We start from the raw sequence: 21,154 nt of genomic DNA, 5'->3' as shown, positions 1-21,154 counted from the left end.
ACAGTTACACTTTTGTTTCTGTTGTTTGACCATGACTCATTATCCAGCTATCTTTTTCTGTACCGTAGCTGCCAGACATGCTGACAGCTGAAAGATACCCTTAATCCGGACGGGCAGCATGCCAATCTCACTGCAGCCGTTCCGTGAGAAACACTGTGCTCCTACGTGGTACTATGTTTAACTGTAGTGAGGGTACACTTGTGTGTCAGGCCAGTCTAGATCTAATACGAATGAAGCATGTATAAATCAGCTACCCAGAGCAACGACCGATTAACAGTCACATGTCGCGTTAGAAGTCCAATTCTGGTTCAAATTTGGTAGTTTATTTTGCGAGCAAATGGCAAGAGCGATGTAAGTGAACGCCTTTACATTGTCAGGCTCGGACGCTGGACCGCAGACGGAATGAATGATGTCCGTGAACAGATCGTTCACCGTAAACGCAGACTGCTGATAACAGATGGCTGGTCGGGGTTTTTTTTTGCCAGAAGGGATACTTTTCGCAAGTACCCATAAATCATTGCTGCCGCCTTAAAAACACTTTAAATCATTGCACATTCAGCAGTAAATACGGACATTTATTTTCATCTGTGGAAATAGTCAGGTTTTGGAAGATTTATACAAACGTTTACATTTCTGTGTGGTTACGGGGGTATGGTATGGCGCAGCTCGGGCAGCATTGATGAGGTTCTGGTGTTCTGGATAATAACGAGTATTTTTTTTTGGGGGGGGGGGGGGAAACACACAAACACATTTCTGCAACGCAAAGTGAAAACCACTGCGCAGATTCTGAAGCTCCGCTCTTCTGGAATAAAGTATATCTTTGGTGTCAGGGTACATCGACTTCGGCTCTATTGAGAGCAGATTTAACTTTCGTTGAAAAGAGTATTTGGAATTTGATGACTTGTTTTTCCTATAGCTTCTACATTTACGTGAAAACTAAAGTTTATGTATTTTACAACATCCAAAATGAACTTGTAGCCGGAAATATGAAAGTAGAGACGAAGTTTCAGTCATGAAAAACAAAACAATATAGGATAAACGTTTTGAGAAGACCATTCATCATTTAAAATTTATAATGATGAAAGGAATCCCTGGAAGGCCAGGTAGATTTATCACAACCCAGTAATGGCATCTGAAATAGTGTAAAACATAATACTAAGCATAGGACGCCCGTGGATATTCTTAAGACAGAGCCTAGGCCTAAGCTAGTTTGTGCAGCACTATTTTGTGTTTCTAACATTGACGTCGCCGTGGAAGGGTATATTTGTCAACTTTTACGTTTCATTTTAGTGGCTATTTGACCTCTAATGGCCTCTATTAAAGTGTATGTATCACTCTCATATCCAATAGTCACTCAGAGTATAGTATATAAGGAAGGTCATGTGCTATGTGAGATCGTTCACATCGAAGTGTGAAGGCCTTAAATAATTTGTCGGGCTCAGAATTTTGGAGTCGGGTGTTCCTTTTTATCTGTCCCTCATTATTTTTAGACATCAGAATGTACTCAGCTGGAAGACAAAGCAGCTGAGAAGATTGGTTCAGATGGAATTTTCTTCGGAAGGAGAAATCCAGCTACACGCGTGCGCGTGGATGTTAAAGCCGGCACCACGACACGGAAAAAAGCCGTACGTGTATACTTGTTTGGACTGCATCAAAGTATGGTTCGGTGATAGCTGTAACAACATCTGCCACATTCATTAGGCCTAAAGTCGTCATCTTAGCATATGCATCCTTCTCAAAGTTTTGAAACGTGGTATGCTATCACGGATGAAAATAATTGGGAAGAAACCCAAAATGGGCAGCCAGCAATACCAGGATCATTGGCATATAAAGTCAGCAATTGCTACGGGACTTCATTTGAAACAAGATAGACTAGCATATCTGGTATTCGACGCTTTGTAACCCATACGAAAAGTCTTGCCAGAAATTTTAATTTCCAGTCGAAAGCTGACATATGTCAAGATTTATGAGATTGAGAAAGAACGGTGACGCAATGGGTTGTGACCATTTGATGATTGGTTTTGACATACGGGTAGACTGTGACATAATTTGATGTAGCGAAAACTAACGAAGTACTACTGATGCATTTTCAACAATGGCTGAAAGGTTAAAATACCTTACTTCCATTTCTAGAAGAAAACTGAGTATTCAGTCGATGTTCTTCCGCTAAATTTACGATATCTTGTCATATTTAGAAAGCGACAGCACGATCATAGATGTTAGTTTTGAGATGAAAACAAGTTTTGAGAAACGATTAGATACTAGACAACAAATTTGTAGGTTGTTCTAATCTAAAAAATGGCAAACCGTAGCTGTAATATATCGGCCGGGCTAATACCGCGATGAGAAATCGCAATCCAAAATCTCACGGTTTCTCTTCTGATGTCCTCCCAACACCTTGAAGACACTCGGACCCTCTGACTTAATTTCCCTTGCATTGCAGCTAGTACAGGGGTGAGCAAATCCCATCATCAGAGGTCTAGGACTGCCAAATGTTATGCCAGGACCATTATATTTTACCGTTCCATGGATCTGGTAGACGGGGAATACAATACGCCTATGTGATAAAGCATGTACCAAGGAAAGCAAACTAGACTGCAGGACCTTTATATATAGTGTTATTAGTCTTAGATTATGTACATTATTCAGTAGTCCAGTACAGTTAGGTATACTCTCTATAATATGACAGAAATAGATTTTTAGCAGAAATGCTCATTCATATATATATATATATATATATATATATATATATATATATATATATATATATATATATATATATATATATGAGCATTTATTTATTGATATATATATATATATATATATATATATATATATATATATATATATATATATATATATATATATGAGCATTTATTTATTGATAACGTAATCTAAATCCTGATTAAAAAAAATGCCTCATGACCATGTGGCAGGACTTGCAAGCTAGGACCTAGAAAGCAGGACTGATCGTTTGCTTGTCTGGTTTACCAGTCTTGCAGTCTGGTTTGCTAGTCCTGCAGTCTTGTTTGCCAGTTTTGCACTCTGGTTTGCTGGTCCTGCAGTATAGTTTGCTGGTCCTGAATAAATTCTTTATCGTACAAGAATTTGATGGATCATCAGACAAGTACAATTGCAAATTCTCTAGTTCAAGCGTAACATTCAGTGGTCTTTGACCAGAGGACTCGCAGATTTGCTCATCTCTGGGTAGAAAATAATTACACAGCAGACAATAGATGCTTGTATATATATTTCAGTTTTACTAAATAATAAGGGTATTTTAAATCATGCTGCTACAAAAAATGTAAAAAGGAAACTGGCGCCACTTGGGTAAACAAATGGCATGGACAATGTACATAAGTATTTTAACTTTGCATTAATCTCTGCCAATGAAATGTATTGCATTCATTTTTCTTACAACAAATGATGTTTACATTCTGTCTGATTAAAGACAATTACAGGTGAACTCAGCGGATCAAATTATGGACAATCATCAAATGAAAGCTGCATAATTAATGCAGGGCTACACGGAAGGAACAGCAAGACCTTCAAAATATGTGGAATGAGAAACACTACTGTTGGATGTATTGTCTGCTTTTGTTTTTTCAGAGTTTGAGGCACATGGGTCCGTGAATTTGGAGACTCCAGTGGTATCTTGATATCCCCTGGTATGAATGTGTCAATGAAGGGGGAAAGTGACTAAAATGACAGATGGACATCCTACTGGCTCCCACACCTGTTGAAACTACTTATCCACCTGATACTATACGTGAAAAATATTGTAAACAGTAAGAAGTAAATGGGCAATGACAATGCTGGACATTTTGAGTTTGATCTGACTCACCCAGAATTCAAAATGACATTTCAGACATTTCACTTTCAAGAATTTTCTCTCTTTATCAAGCACAGCATCTCCAATATTTCCGATTTGTATTGTCATTTGTGAGACTTGCACCTTGTCTACATGTATGCGTGTAACATCATTGTGCAACATCAGAATTTGGCAATTGACAAACAACAATGGCAGGTACACTCAGTCAGTCTGATGGAAAACCTAATTACGGCACCATTTTACAAGTGGTACAGCCACAAACTGATGACGTCAAATCGCCGTACACACAACGCAGACGCCTTGTAATTATGGCACTGTGTATTGTGTATGGCAATTTGACCTCATCAGTTTGTGGCTATACCCCTTGTAAAATGATGCCCTAATTACATGCTCACATGGATATGGCTGTTTGAAATTTCCATGGCTGTAATGTTTTGGAAAGAATGAAAACATTCATGACTGACTGTGTCTTCTTGGGAATATTAAAGGTTTCACACACCAGCATCATAGTATACTATACTTGGATAGCAAATTTTTCAGAAATTGTTTTGATACAACTTTTGAACAGATTTGACTTGACAACGCAGAAATAAATTGGTGTTATCATGTAACTGAGTTATAGAAAAGGTTACGTAATCCCCTCCCCCAAAAATAAATGTACTGAGAAAAAGTTGACAATTTCAAACGCCATCTGTAGAAAAGCTGCCAAAAGTTCTATCTCTGTGTTTTGTGTATATCACAAATCGAAACTTTTGTCTGTATAAGACAGTATAGCAATGGAACATACCACCTGGACGTTGCATGATGTCAGTTGACACGGAAGATGGGTGAAATGGACACAGGAACACATGGTGGGTGAAATCCGTCCTACAGAAGTGAAATGTTCAAATCTAGACAAGGTATCAAAAACCCTTGATTTGGTCAGATATTTCTTTCAAGCATCCCATTCCTATGTTTTGATAAAGTGAACAAACTTCAAATATTCTCTTTTTCTGTAAATTTAAAACTAAATTCCTTACTCTAACAAAATGGTACTTTCCTTAATCCAACAAAAATATTTTCCTTGATTTCAAAAATATACAGTATTTTTTATTCTCCTTTGCCACATAATCAGTTGCTTAATTGACAAAAACAATACCTGAAATAGACAATTTCCTAAGTAACAGAAATTTAAGGCTTAAGGATATCAGTAGAAATGAAATGTAGCGTTTCCATGATTTACTACAAACTAAAGGAGGAACTGGAGGTTGGGTGACAGGGCCAGTCTGTCCATCTGGGTATGGTTTAGCATTAGCAGTACCAAAGCGAAATTCTTGTTGATACTCGGATAAATCTTCACATACATAAGGCTGTTGACATTTGTAGGTGATGTGCATCAGTTGTTTTAAAACTGCAAGGAAACAAAGAAATGTTATGGTGCATTCATCATATTACTGGTAAGTACATTACATCACACTATTAACCATTTTCCTGCCAAGTCCATATTTCACCATCAGGTCAAGATGGTTAAAATTAATGAAACACAACATATTCCATATGGTGTATTTTAACATAATACTGTACATTTGAAGGCTGTTGAAAACATAAATACTGTAAACTTGATTTTTTTGGACTAAAGATATAACAGACCACAACAAGTGGGTGAAAATAAGTCATATTTTGGCTCAATACCGCTTTTTACTGACTTGGCCGATGGGGAAGTGATACTGTCAGCGCATGTACCCTGTAATACTACAGACTTGGTGTATGCATGCAAAAGTCAAATTTAAAAGTCAAATTTAAACTGATGTTCAGTGGTTTTGTAGTCTCTAGATGGCCATCTTTCTTTGCTGAACCAGCCTGGAAACGGCAGTGGAACAGGTAAATGATAAACATTACTTTTAGGTAAAATGCACCACTGAGATAGATATTCAGACTGTCAAATATTTGAAAATCCTTTTTCAGTCTACCACTTGTTGGGGCTCATTTTAAAGCTCTATTACTGGTAGTAAGTAAAGTTTTCACTGGCTTATTTTCCGTGAAATATTGAAACATTTATTTTTTCCTTTAGAGTTTACACACAGCCATTTTGAATTTAAAGTATCAGTAAATATTGGTAATTTGTTTCTCTGGTACCAAATTTTGCAAGATGACCCTGATTTTTATTCTTGATTTTGTAAGGGGGTGGTTTAAAATTTTTCTTACTGAAAGTTTGAGAAAAAGTTTGGGTCTTTCAGTTTTGAGGCCCGTACTACCTTCATATGAAACTGAACCTGCCTGCATGTAGATGTTATACACTGGCCCTCACACTATTCAAGATGGTCAAGAAGGCCTAACAGCCTTAATATACTTTACTTTCATGTATAACTGATGTTACATGGTGAGATGTTGGTTCTATAGGATACTTCTGTTCAGTTGGCTGCGTTACTAACTTGCACAACAAGCGACTTTCATGATAAGCGTTTGATGATGACTAACTTTCAGTCAGTCTGAAAGTAGACGTGCTCAAGTATGATACAGCTCGAAAGCAAAAGTTTGTTTTCAGCTGGTTGAGGACATGGGATGAAGGCCGGCCCAGGGTGGACTGCTGTTTCTATGACCACTAGTTCAGCACAAGTCAGATGGATAGTCAGTGTCTGACAGAGTTTACATCACTTTCACATTTCACTGCCACAGGTAATTTGGGTATGCAGCTATTTGTTCTTCTAGGTGCAACTTTTTACTGATTAGATGAAAATAATGCACTTTGACAAGAAAGCCTTATTGCTAGTTTTAAACAGTGTGGGCAGACATCAATATTGGCAAAATGGATGTGCAAAAGTGACATCCTCATTGTCAAGTGCGATAGATAAAGTCACTCCAGCTACATTGGCATTTTTTGTTTTACAGGAAGGACTGCACCCTAAGATCAGCAGAGTCATTTTTTCTTTGAAAACTTAAAACCTTCTCTTAAACACAGCAGACTAGGTTGAAAGGGATGTTTGTATAGTTGTATATGTATACACTATAGGGGAAAAGTGCTTGACTAGAGCGAGAAACTGACGCTTTCTCGCAATCGGTGAGAATCTGTTCTTATTCTCACCGCTGTCGGTGAGAAAATTTTAATCTCCGCTGGAGATTGGTGAGAAATGCACTCCTTGGCGAGAATCAAGTGTGAGAACAAATTCTCACCGATGAGAATGGAAATTCTCACTAAGTACAGCGAGAATTGAAATTCACTCGCGAGAATCATCAAGACTCGCCGTTCATTGGCGAGAATCATAAAGACTCCGAAAGGCGAGTCTTGATGATTCTCGCCAGTGAATTTCAATTCTCGCTGTACTTAGTGAGAATTTCCATTCTCACCAGTGAGAATTTATTCTCACACTTGATTCTCGCCAAGGAGTGCATTTCTCACCAATCTCCAGTGGAGATTAAAATTTTCTCACCGACAGCGGTGAGAATAAGAACAGATTCTCACCGATTGTGAGAAAGCGTCAGTTTCTCGCTCCAGTCCCGCATTTTTTTCCTATAGTGATATACACCAGCCACTCGGGCATACAAGAAATAATCCACTCACAAACAGGTCTGCATGCACAGGCAACATGATCACACTGTGCCACAACTCTAAATATAGCAGTTTTACAATTCAAAGCACAATATTATTACAAGAAATGGACTAATGAGGATAATGCATGGGCAAATTAATCACAAGCTTCTTTTTTAACAAAGTAAAAAGAATGTAAGTGATTGAAGTCGGACTTGTTATTCTTGAAAGGGTGAGTGTGACGTTTGAAAGTCAAACTGAAAAACAACATTAATACATCTATGTGTACATAGCACATCCTGTTAGCTGTCAAACTTTTCCACACACCATGAGACAGTAGCGCACACACAGACAAAGTATGGTAGACAACACAGCCAGGGCTGGAGCTTGAACTTTAGGTGGTGACAGCATATCAAGGTTATGATTACAGAGTTCAAACTCCAGACAATAAATCGTGTTTCACAGACATTGCAATGCTGAATTCAAATGAGCAAAAGAGGTTTGTGATTATTACAAAGATCTGGACCCAATTTTCCAATGAACTGTGTACACTGTTTTGAAATTACAACCATGCAAATTGCTGCAAGATTCCTCACACTGTAAATATTGACATCATTGGATCCTACTTGGTGGAGTGGTTTGTGTACAGTTGATGATCACAACTGTATGGCACCTTTTTTTTCTCAATAACCCTGACTGCTTTCAACCTGAAGACACTCTAAGGAAGTTAGCGAAGTGAGTAACGTGCAGCAACAGGTCACAATGTCCAAGCTTTTCATGTCTGTCTTTTCACTATCCAGAAAAAAACATTCTACCTAAATTCTACATGATGTACTAGACAAGACGAGACACTTGTGCACAACTCAAGCTGATAACTACTCCTCAGTATAATGCTCTCCGTTCCTAACACTGAGTGCTAGTGGCTATAGTAATCTACAATCACGGAATGGCTACACAATTAGTGTAAAACTTCTATATAGAATACTTGACTTCTTTTTCCCATTTTTTTTCCATTTTTCCAAGATTGTCTAAAAAGTTCACACTTGATATTAAAATTATTAAATTTGTAAGCCTTCATGGCAAACCTTCCAATTCAACTATTATAAACATACAACTTCAAGAAAACATTTTACATTTACAATTTATATTTAATTATAATTCTTTCCTTAATGTGCCTTGGGGACAGACAGTTTGACTCTCAAACTTTTACAATACCTTTTGCTTTACCATTGATGGGGGCCAAGTTTAAAGCTCATGGACTATCTATACTTTTAACAGACCTACTTTTTTCCCCCATAGTGTCAACGCACTGACAGCAGCCATTTTGAATTTCATGAGTTGGTAAATATTGGGTAATTGGTTTCTTCCTGGCAGTACCAAATATTGCACAGTGACCCCTGATTTTTCTTCTTTACTTTGGAAAAGAATGGTTTAAAGTTTCCTTGAGGAAAGTTTGAGCAAAAATTTAAGTCTTTCAATTTCTAGGTGCATTAGAAATTATAGTTGACAGAAACATCTGCCAACTACAAACTTGATCATTTATCATCGCTGATGAGAAAAGCTGGTAAGGGTCACCTCTTGCAGACCCTTCTGGTTACAGGATCACTTCTGGAGACTTTCAAAAAATTCAATCCATCTGTCTATTCTCATAAATTCTTTAACCATGCCCTTTCAAGCCCCAAGTTTAGCATAGGCCTATGGTGTACAATGTTCTTCGAAGTAGGCTGTATTCCTCTTCACTGTATTCGTCCAATTTTAAGACCTGGGGTCAGCAACATGAAATGGGTGTGATTATAGGGTGGGTCTTATAATTGAGCAGCACCATGTTTTCCGCCTACACTTTTCATTTATGCCACTTTATTCACATCCATTCAGCATAACTCTGGTCTTCATACATTTTTGTCAGAATGTACACAAAGTTACATCAGCTAGATTTGATTTAACTATTCTTGCCAATTCTTAAAAGTTGAACAAGTCTTATGACATGTCTCATGCTTAAAAAAATCCTTCACAATAAAGAGTATCTCCATCACAGCTCTTCATAGGCTCAAACACAGACCACACGACCTTGAGAGTGTCAATGGACAATCTGATACAACTCTTCTTAATCTTTAGTTGGTTGGTCAGCAAATTAACTTTGCATATGTGACTGTAGAAGTCTAGTCTATTGTCAGTTTTTGAGTTGTGAATTTTTCGCTTTTTGAAATTAACTACATGTAAGGAGGGGTCTCACACTCAGATGTGTAGCATTTTTGCTGATCCCTAAAAATCCCCTATGAGTGGGGGAGGGTATTAGGGGAGGGTATTATACTCAAGAAGTGTCTTATAAGCAGGCCAATATGGTAAGTGGGGGGGGGGGGGAGTGAATTTATAAATGATTCCCAACGATGGCAAGGTTGTAGGGACATCATCAGAAGGCTGGCTTTCACTACTCACAAATTATAAACTTTGAATGACAGTCTTCCTTATGCAGGTAGGGAGGTGAAAAAACTCGAAGAAATAAAATCTACTGGACAGCAGCAGTGCATTGCCTTTTATAATTTCACTGAAATTTCCACAAATTAATATTTTAAAATGCCAACAGTTTCAACCAAGAACAATTAATCCATGTGCATAAAATATCCAGTTTGTCCTGGAGGACTATCAGGAAGATGTATTTTTCCAATACTATTGTGTATCAATTGCTTTCAACTGACTTGCAGTGAAAGATGTTCCATGACCAAATTTCAGAAAAATCTCACCTTTTTAGAATGTAGAATGCACATTCTTAAAGTGGCTTTACCTTGTGTGCAAAACAAATATATTCATATACAATGGGTTTTTGCAATACAATGGGTCAGATATACATTTCAATTCAGGCACTATTTTAATAATTCAGTCCTACTCGTCAGAGGAAAGCGTTGTTTGCTCAAAGACTCTTTCCCTAAATTTCCTTTATATAGGATAGTTTCCTGTTTATCACCTTTGGATATCTCAGAGAACAACCAACAGTTCACTTTATGACTACTTGCCGATCAACGCCGAGAACCAAACAAGATGGCAACAGATCCTCAGGGCATTACAAACAGCTATGACCAACTGTGTTACAAAATCAACATCCATGATATAGACAACTCAATAGCCAAATAAAACACAAAATAAGACTTATCAGCCATCCAGATTACAAATATTTCTGAGGTAGTAGAATGCTGAGCACATTCCAAATTGTGAGATACAGTAAATCCAGGATCCCTGTACAAAAGATGCACACACCAATGTGATTTTCTGGTTTCAAAGAGGACTGACCTTGTCACTCTTGGCAAACATATTTAAATGTTTTATGAAGACTTTACACATAACTCACAGGTGGCTGTTATCAATTCCACAAGTAGGGATGAAGTTGGTACCAACAGTTCAAAAAGCTCAAGTCTGAGTGTTCTACATTTTCAATGAGACACTCTCAGTCTATGTACTAGCATGCACTTACACTAGTCCCGCTGTGCTTACAAGGACTGCTTGAGATTTGAGGACTAATTTTCAGTTTTGAACATGCAAAAGACTCACTTGGCACAGTGGTGGCTCTGAACAATTACTCTGGCATTGCATGCCTGCCTGTTGCCTTTCTGTGTGACTTGACTAGGGACATCAACACAATGAAGCAGAAATTCAATGACAAAAACAGTGTGTATTCAGGGTCAGATTTACTTCTCCATGGGTTAAATTTATATACCATTCGCCTTGGTCTGGGCATTTCATGTACGTTGGGTCTTCGAGTATCTCCAAGGACAGAGGAAAAAAATTATGGCAGAAGAGACGCCATGAAAGATTGCTGTTTATCATAAATAATCTGATGTCCTTCACTAAATCTAACACGACAAAATCCAAAATCGTCTTAATTTGACATGCTGAAGTCACCAGATAAGGAAACCAGTATCAAACAGGAGCACAAATACACGTATATGTAAAACCACTTCCTTTGCATGACCAACGCAAAGTAATTGAAGTGGTCTGCTGTCTGACAGCAGTTTGTGAAATCTGGGCCACTTGATTGCCTGAAATCTATGAACTAAAAATAAAACACTTCCTCAAACCAGCTATGTTATTTTTGGAAACCTGCAGAGGCTTGGTTCTTTAGTCGAAATGCATTATCACCAAAAAATACTGACATAGAATACCAGAGAGCAGCTAGCTGCAGTGCAACCTATCATAAATATAAGGTTATCACTGCTGATAACTCATTTGAGTCTGATGGCTGATAATGTTCAACTTTATGGCTTGAAACTACAGTAATCTCTACATTTCAGCTGTAGATCCATGATGGCACTGCATACGCATCAAGATAGGTGGGATATTACCAACCAAAGTAAAGTCTTATCCTTGTGAGTGTGAATGTGTCTTTTATTTCTGACATATAAATATATTCTATAGATTTCTTCTCTGGTAGGAACTGATTTCAGATCGTTTTTGTGAATGTCCATCCTTGAGCAAATTGCATTTTGGTCTTCCATCTACCTTGCGTACACATAATGACATCTTCCCTATCCCCACCCTGGGGGGGGGGCATTGTCAAGCCATCTGGATGATTATATAAAGCTGCTTTGTCTGACAGGGCTCTTATCCGGTTTATCTGACTGCAAACTGATTTCCTAGATTACACTTTCTAAACAGGAAACTGAGAGGGTAAGGAAGTGAAGATAAGCACTGAACACAACCAGTAAGCTGAGAGCCATTGGGAGGAGTAACTTTAATTCAGAACCAATCATTGGGGAGATAAACTAGACAAACAATTTTGCCTCCTCAAGGTAAAAACTTACTGTCTTGGAGGGTCACATTCAAGGCTACATTACTTAGGCACCATTGATTAAAATCTGACAAATCCCATTGTGCCAAATACAGCAAAACATACGCATTCAACAAGACCTTAGGGATGTATTAAAATACCAAAATGGGGATTTGTGAAAATAATTATTCAGGCTGTTAGTAAGAGTCCGAGGTCACCATTACCTATTGGGTGGTCAAGAAGCTAACAGCTCCTACTACAGAGCAGACACATTTGCCATTATTCTGATGCCTGTCTGATGGGAACACCTTCATAATAAAGCTGGTTAGATATAAATGAGTTGAATATTATCTATGCCCTGTTGAGAGCATTTCGAAAGACCAGGACTCAAACTGCTTTTGAACAAACTCCGAAACACAGTGACACCAAATTTTGCGCGTTTTAAGTGTGTCTTCCTCTGTACTGAAACAAGACACTCATACCTTTGTTACACAAAGCCCTGTTTGAGAACTTATTTTCCATCATTTGTCAGTTGGCAAGTGCAGCCTGACCACTACTCCGAGAGGAGTGATCTGATATGATGAGATCTTGCCACAATATTTCAGAACAAAACTAACACAAAAACTGTTGTCACTTACATTTTTTAGGAATTCCTCTGCAGTTATACGTGCCCTGGCGTTCACTGCAAGTTTCATTTCACTGATTTCTTTGTCAATTTCTTCCATAAAGTGAATAACAAAATCTACGAGTTTGTGTTTGTACATCTGTTCTGTGTGGAAGTTTGTAATCAAGAAACTGATGTCATAACCCTGCAAAGAAAAAAGAAAAGTGTACCTTACTTATTGAGGGCGCTGCGCATAAAAAAAAGTATGTGTTGCCATGGTTCCTCCTGGGTGGAGTGATGATGAATTTGCCAGTGTACCATGTTGAAGTACGTTCAAAGGGCACTACTGTAGATGGTCAATAAAGAAGTTACCATACAAAATATGTCTTGCCATAGATCAAAGTTTCATTGTTTTATTGCACTGCTGATTGTTTTATTGCTTATCCCCTCCAAAATGCCTTGACAACTGCTTCAATATACAGTCAACAGAACCTCATTCTCATGACTTTTGATTAACAAAAGATACACGCACATTGCTTTGCAAAGTTACAGATTACCTTTACTGTAATGGTACAGAGAGTTCAGAGTTAATGATTTCCATGGACATCAACTAATTTCAGAGACCTATATTTAAGACAATCAAATGAAAAGTATGGATGGAATTTATCTTGACATACCTCTACGGCTTTCCTTCGGAGAACAAAGAAATTTTCCGCCCTCAGCATCATAAACCTCATGAACTTGTGACACAGGATCTTCTCAAGTTCATCAGCCTGTCAAACAATGTAGAAATGAGATTATCAGAATATGAAGTTATACAGAGTAGGCTGGGTTACCAGAAACACGTTTTTTATGTGACCTTAAAAAGATCTACTGGTTTCTTGTTTTCACCAAAAACACCATAGACTCCTAAATGAGTGAAGAGTCACACGAGATACTGGGAATGCTTTAGAAGAATGCTTGCAATTAATAATCAGTTTTTTAATCATTTGATGACATTAGAAACAAAAGTACTGAAAAGCTCTACACAGCCAAAAATTGTTCCATCTACTGGCACTGCATACGACCAAATGGCGAAAGACACAGATCACCAGATCGGTTCGAGGGTATGAAAATGTGGCTGGAAAGTTAACAACTGAGTCAACTAAACACACAGAAAAACAAGGCTGTGACTTGCCTGTTTGACAGCAATGCTGACTCTGACTGAGTTTACAGAGCCCTCTATCAAAACTTTTTCTTTCTCATTACGACTAATGACGACAGGCTGTAGGAGCAACTCTTTACTGCTTCTGAAATACAAATCATATGATTTCAATTACAACAGCTGCCTTTCATTCCTGCTTTTCTGCAAAAAATTGGATAGATTATCAAAAGTTTAATATCAAAGAGATAGATGATCTTCTTACGGAAAAATACAATATATACATATTATTATACAAAACTAGGAATTTTAGTGTTACAAGTCACAATTTTGCGTTCTTTCATGTCACTATAATGAGCCATGACAATTGTCCTGTAATAAGTATCATAAATGATAGGACCTTGTCACAGTCTTCTACCAGACTATGCTATTACATATAAGACATGTTCCAGGCCAAAAAAGTACTACATTACATTATTTTCGGAAAGATCTGTGAAGATAGGTGAATGATTTGTGATCCAAAAGCAGAGAAAAGATGTGAAATTGAAAGGTGGGGTAGAGGAGGGTAGGGGAGAGAGATAGAAAAAGAGTTTAGCTTCAGAGAAAATGGTACAGAAATATTACAACACAGATAAAGAGGCCATGGAAGATGTATTTCTATTGACAGACATGCAATGAATTTTACCATGGGTTGGGAAATGATGACATATATAATACTACAGTGTAGGATTGCTGAATACCCTCTTCATAGCTAGGTGGCTATAGCTCGGTTAGCCATTCAAGCAGCCTAATATTAGCTCTACTTGGCTATTCAAGCTATTCTGAATGTCCAAATCACATTATGAGACACTGTTAGCTACCTTGAAGTGGCCACACACAAACCTGTGCGTTGTAAAGAAGGCTAGACTGGAAGATCTGTCGCTTGAGGGCGCTCTCTACGTAGGGAGCGTCCTGGAGCGACGGATCTTTCAGTCTATGAGAGAGTCTGGCTAGTAAGATATTCACGCTATTAGCCATTTTTAGCTGCAAATACTGGTAGTTGCTGGCTAGCCATGGCATTGACCCCACAATCTACACGACAGTTAGCCAACACCTATTGCTTCAATTTTGCGATCACCTCACCGTCAACTTGACAGTCTGTTGACGTTTATTCCTTCAATTTACTCTGTTTTGGCATTTGCCCCAAGACTTCCAGCAAGTCTAGTTTGGCTGGCCAACTTACATACAATGTTACGAGTCTGACTTTAATGTATGTGTACATAGAATACGCCTTCAAAATGAGCTGAACAAATATTGTAGAACCAGGAAGGTAGTATAAAGTTCTACAGGGGAATTGCTTTTCTTAGGCAGGTATAGGCTTCAACCAAACATGGACTCTACAATTTTTTAAGAATAAAAGATCAAGAAATTGTATGGTGTACATCATGCTCATTTCCTTGTGTCAATAATGTTGTTGTCATATGAAATGATGAGAAGACACTTGCGATTGTTTGAAAAGGTTATATGTGAATTGCATGTAAAGACATTACCACAAAGACCTGATTATTAAACTGCTTGTGATTCTTTTTGTATCATCTTTTGTTCAGAGACATGTGTATGTTATTTTATGGCTGACAAAATACAAAATTTGTCTGTACAAGTTTCAATGATAGAAAGATTATGCAAAAGTAGAGAATGTTTGTAAAGCTTACACAACAGTGAAAGAAAACAAATTAGGAAATGAAAATCCTGCTGAGGCACGGCAATGGCATATTAAATAGAAGTTCTAAACCTTCAAAACAGACAATGTTGGAGGCTAAATTTTTACAAAAATGCCTTGATGGTGTAACAAACGTATGGAACGTGTTTCAGTCATAAAATTCACAGAAGAAGGTAAAGTTTTGAAATGGCTGTTTGCGTAAGGTGGCATTCCAAGTTGATGACATTGAAATTCATCTGCCTGCATTTACACGTATGTACTGTACATTTATCCACAGACCCTGGATCACTCTTCAGGTCTTTGTTTCAGCCAGATATTGTTGGTCTTGATTACTTGACTACATTGTCAATTGTAAGTTGAATGCACAAATTAAATTCTGTATTATGCAATGTTGTAAAAATTTGGAAATTATATATTTTTTATAACCATCCACAGCACCTTAGATGGTATATGCAAGCAGAGTGGCTGTTTGTGTAAGAAAAGATAAGAGGTGAGTAGAAAGTGAATAATGACAGCTTCTTCAATAGAGTTCAATAAAAGGAAATACAGTTTTCACCCAACTTGAAAGTGACAGAATACCTGATAGCTAGATACTAGTGGCTAATGAGGGATAATAGCTTGAATAGATGACTAGTCAAGGTAAAGTTGATAGTGAATACCGGTAATGAATGTTTCTTCAGTAGAGTTCAATGAAAGATAATCCATTTTCACCCGACTTGAAAATGACAGAACACCTGATAGCTAGATACTAGTGGCTAATAAGGGCTAATAGCTTAAACAGGTGACTAGTCAAGGTGTTCAGCACCACTGAAAAAATAGCTGAATAGCTGCCAAATATCTCCATACCAGCTATATAGCCAAACCTTAATGCCATTTCCTGTGAACTACAAGTATACTTTAGCTCACTAGCTTCAAAATATCCAATGTTTTATAGCATTAAACAATCATAGCTGAATAGTTGCTAAAATCTAAAGGTTGGCTAATTTGGCAATCCAGCACTGTTATCAAATTATGCTTGATGTTATCATACCTGACTTCCACTTCTGGTTTGTTATGTCTCTCCACAACTTGTGAAGAAAAATTTTCTAAACACATGGCAGCTGTCAATGTTGATCGGACAGCATTTAAATACGGTCGAAGTGTGGCAGCCTAGAGATAAGAACAGAAATGTCAGAAATATTACATGATAGCTTTTTACTCATGACTTCCTTAGCAGTACACCATAACCAGATTACTATACTACTATACTATACTATACTATACTATAATATACTATACTGTAATATACTAAACTATATAACCACACATGGAGTTAAATATTTCATATAAAATGTAATTGGCATAGGCTTTTCCATTTAAATACCAACGAGTCCACTTCAAGATTTGGTCAGGTGTCCATGTTTGGCAAGCTTTTCACTCCCTAAACCCTTGTCAACAGAACGTAGAAGTGACTTACATGTTTTTAACACAATGTCTACTAGTCTACTTCTACCCGTCACAGTTTTGAAGGAAGTTACCGTGCATGAAAATTCTGCATTCAATAATACCTGGTTGGCGAAGTAATGATGCTCATAAACTTATTACATGTTTCTGATGATGCATGGGTGGGGCCAACGTGCTCGAGCGTGCAAACAGTGTGATTTTCGATAAGCAATGACCGAAGTGCCGCTCGAAATACTGTTAAGTGAATAGCGAACAAAAAATACTTTTCTCCGGTCATTCTGCGAGACTCGGGCGTTTATTACATATCTCTTATACCAAGCTGAACCAGGAAGTGAGACTAAACTGTCAGAATGTCAGTTCGGGGTCACCCACCGATCACCCAGAATAATAGACTAAGAGGAACATTCGCCGGCGAAAAATTTAAACCACGGTAAAACTTAGAAACGCGGATAGACATCGGATCGTTGGCCATGGTCTTATTACAACATTAGAGCCTTGCTTCCAATAAACGTAATCTCTTGCCTGTTTACCTAAACGAAACGGCAAGGTTCCATTTTCACGGTGCGGTTTCTCGAAGTCACACACCCACTGTGCGAGTACAACACTGCCCTTCCTCGGACCGTAATTTTATGGTAACAAATTTGGCAGTTTTTAAGCACTTATACGTCTGGTTTCAAGTACCAACTCATTGTTGTGATTCAGTTACGCTGTTGTGTAGATAAAAAGGTAATATTAGTGAATATTTTGGCAAAAATGTTAAAAGTTTCACTCACCATGGTTAAGAGTCAGAGGAAGTCGAACAGCGGAAATGCCGATTGACGCAAGCGCATTACGATGTCATAAAGGTTCGCATGGGATCATGGGTATCCCATGGAGGTAGTTACTACCTCCATGGGTATCCTAAAGTACTTGGAAAGTGGTAATGCTAAATTTGGACCGGAGAGAATTGAGAATCGTAAAAAGATAATTGGAAAGCCAGAAAAAAATGATGTGTTAGCAAGTAAAAAAGACAGAAAAAATAAGTAAACAAATAAACAGATAAAGAAATAGACTGGCTGAAAATATACATGGTCAATACATACGGCAGACCAATTTTGAGACTTTCAAAGTACATACCGGGTAATCATCTTACCTATGGCGTGGTCCCCTAATAAAGTTGATTTCAAGTTATACAATTTATCTGCAATATTTGTCATATATTTTTGCAGTTTGTATGTTCATTTATAAGTTTGTTTTTCGTATTTTTATATTTTCTTTTCTCGTATGTGAATGTTGTTTTGTCTGCCAGGTTTACTTGTTACCAAATCTGAGGCCCCTGTGCTGGCAAAACTTACAAAGAGTTTTTCCAACAGAAATTAACCTATTCTCTGTATGTTGCTAAAAGAACAAGTTTTCTTTTTTTTTTTTTGTTAGAGGTGGCCCATTTGAATGGGGGAGGGGACCGTGACTGCACAGGCTTACGGAACGTTTCGTAGATCGTCGTCGGATGGGAAGTGACTGACACTGTGAGGCCGAAGGCCGAACCTCGGTACTGTATAACATTAATGTTATACAGTACCATACCGAGGTTCGGCCTTCGGCCTCACAGTGTCAGTCACTTCCCATCCCACGACGATCTACGAAACGTTCCGTACGCCTGTGCGTGACTGGAGGAAGTGGGTATGGCGAAAAAAAATTTTAAGCATCCTGGCAGCATATTTTCTTCCCGAGCTTGCTTCAAGACAAATTTTTTTTAAACTAGTAGAGTCAAAGCAATTTTTTTTCAAAATACAAAATCATTCAATCACAACCTGTAAAATCGAGCCGTGGAAATTTCCATGTCTTCACACATGCACATCGATGAACATATATCCAACTTATGCACCCTTTCCAATGTTACTGTCAGGTATTTTTTCCTTATTCAAAATTAGTTAAACATTTTCAGTCAAAACATTTGTAAAATTGTTTGAGTATGACAGAGTTAATTGTTCATTTATTCTTTGATACTTTTTTTACAAAGGATTTATTTAAATTCAGTAATATATATTGTTTATTTTGATCCTACCAGGAAATTTACAAATCTTATCCTTTACATTTCCAGTCGTTGTTTAAAGTACACCACCAAGGCAATGTCAACAATTCGACTGAAGACTTGGGTTAAAGCAATTACACACCCAATGAATATAATCATAAATATTCATTGAGATATGAATGGCAGATTAATATTCATTTCTTCATAATGAAATATCTGATCAGATGGCATACAACATGACATTGACATTCACCAGTTGTTTTGTTTTCTGGTAAAATTTGAGACAAAATGTTAAAATTTAATAGACATGTATCTATTAATAAAGTGTTACCATTTATTTGTTTATTGATTTTAATCTCTTTTGTAGACTTGACAAACATTCTCACATTTATTCTAACACTGGCAGCATTGCATTTATAACACAGCCTTGCAGTCGGAGAGTGCAGCAGCAGAATACAAGTACATACTCATGTACGGTCACTATGATGCAAGGTCACTCAACACAGAGTGACCGTGATTCATGCTACTGAGAAGAGGTTTCTACTTCTATAGATACTTATTTAAAAATGCTGCCATAGGTGGCAGTTCCAAAGGCAATACAATTCTGTTTTCAAAGATTCTTGTTCAAAAATACTGCCATAGATGGCAGCTCCAGAGACCACTGAATGCTAGTCTACCATGCGTCATAGGCATCACAGCCAATATTTTTGCGGCTTTCCCAGAGCAAATTTTTTTTCCTTGCCTTCTGCAGGAACAAATTTTTTTCCCGGCATTTGGCCGGCAACATTTTTTGTTCTTCAAAAAATCCTCCAGCCTCCCTCGTGAAATCAAATGGGCCACCCCTTATCTAAAAGTTTTAGGTGCAGGATGTCGATGCAATCTGCTATCTGTAGTTGGAGAAAGCAATGTTACAGTAGTTGTTTTACCTTTCAACACTAATGCCATGATCCCCTGTGAACAGTCATTCATGGAGCTACAATTTAGCACATTCCACTTTATTTATGACCATAAACACTGTTGTGAACTTCATTTCCTCATAGCAGTTCAGGTACTTGAAACCAAAAATATAGATTTCATTACAATTTGAACAGATTGACACCAGGTCATCCCACCAAATTTCAAGGCTCCTGGACAAAAAGTTCTGAAGTAGATGATTTTCTGACCAAAGATAATGAAAATTTTCTGAAAGATTTACATATCCCCATAAAATGGTTAAATTTGCAAGGTACCTATCAACAAAATATTAACCAAATCTCCCAAAATCATACACCTATTGCCAGACCCTGTTGGCCTTAGTTATTTTAACGTCTCCATGATGCAGTGTGCGCTAGGGTACACAAAGTGTACGCTATGCATAGAACTTTTTAGCCACAGGGTATACACAGCGCATCTTGTTCATAGAACACTGTGACAAGTTATACACCGACCTGTATTTTCATTGCCTATTGATACAATATACATGAGCCAATTTTTGGCATGGCAGATTTGCGTCATTCTTGTATATTATTTTATTGTACAACAAAATCACTACGATTTTGTTGTTTTGAATGTGTAAACCGTGTTTGACACAGCCAAATCAATGCATGGTGGGATAACCGGGAAAAGGTCTAAGGGATTCATTCCATTTTGACCAGGCTGCCACATACTTAGAAAATACCGGCAAAGGATTGTAATATTCTCTTCGAATGCATCCCTAGTGAACATGTATTGATGAAATGTTGTGATTTTATTCAGTTTACGACGTAACTTTTGACATTTCAAGGACAACCTATCCTTCTGTGACACTATATGGAGATAGGACAGATGACTAATCTGTCTATGCTTTGCTGTACTTGCATCGATGTATGCAGTACAGCAGTTTCTCTATGTGTTAATGTATGCACCAATTGCTGGCTCTTATTACCTATAACCTTGCGGTGTGTGTGCATATCGTCATTTTATTAGTTTTTTGCATCACAAATATATCCTACCCTTTTTTATGAAATAATGAAACCAGTTCTGGCATCTTTGCACCAACTGATGTGCGTCTCTGCAAGCACATTTACAGAACTTTTTTTTGTAGCAACAAATACATCAAAATTATGTTTTTGCACAGGAGAAAAGGGTAAATCAAAGTAACTTATGGTTTCCAAAGTGGGTTTAATTCATTGAGGCACTTGA

The 21,154-nt window shown here is 37.6% G+C and overlaps 1 protein-coding gene across 1 annotated transcript; it reads right to left on the bottom strand.

The window, feature by feature from the left end:
* Positions 1-3,237: 3,237 nt before the first annotated feature.
* On the bottom strand, positions 3,238-17,829 carry LOC139135123 (actin-related protein 2/3 complex subunit 4). Its single transcript, XM_070702375.1, has 6 exons — positions 17,757-17,829; positions 16,571-16,689; positions 13,878-13,989; positions 13,378-13,473; positions 12,735-12,905; positions 3,238-5,222 (listed from the first exon to the last, which is right to left on the bottom strand). The coding sequence occupies exons 1-6, from the start codon at positions 17,757-17,759 to the stop codon at positions 5,217-5,219; spliced, it is 507 nt and encodes a 168-aa protein (XP_070558476.1). The 5' UTR covers positions 17,760-17,829; the 3' UTR covers positions 3,238-5,216.
* Between the last annotated feature and the right edge of the window lie 3,325 nt (positions 17,830-21,154).

Source organism: Ptychodera flava, chromosome 6 (genome assembly GCF_041260155.1).
Source record: "Ptychodera flava strain L36383 chromosome 6, AS_Pfla_20210202, whole genome shotgun sequence".
Taxonomy (NCBI): Eukaryota; Metazoa; Hemichordata; class Enteropneusta; family Ptychoderidae; genus Ptychodera; species Ptychodera flava.
The sequence above is the reverse complement of the archived record's forward strand: the minus strand, read 5'-3'. Positions and strand labels throughout refer to the sequence as shown.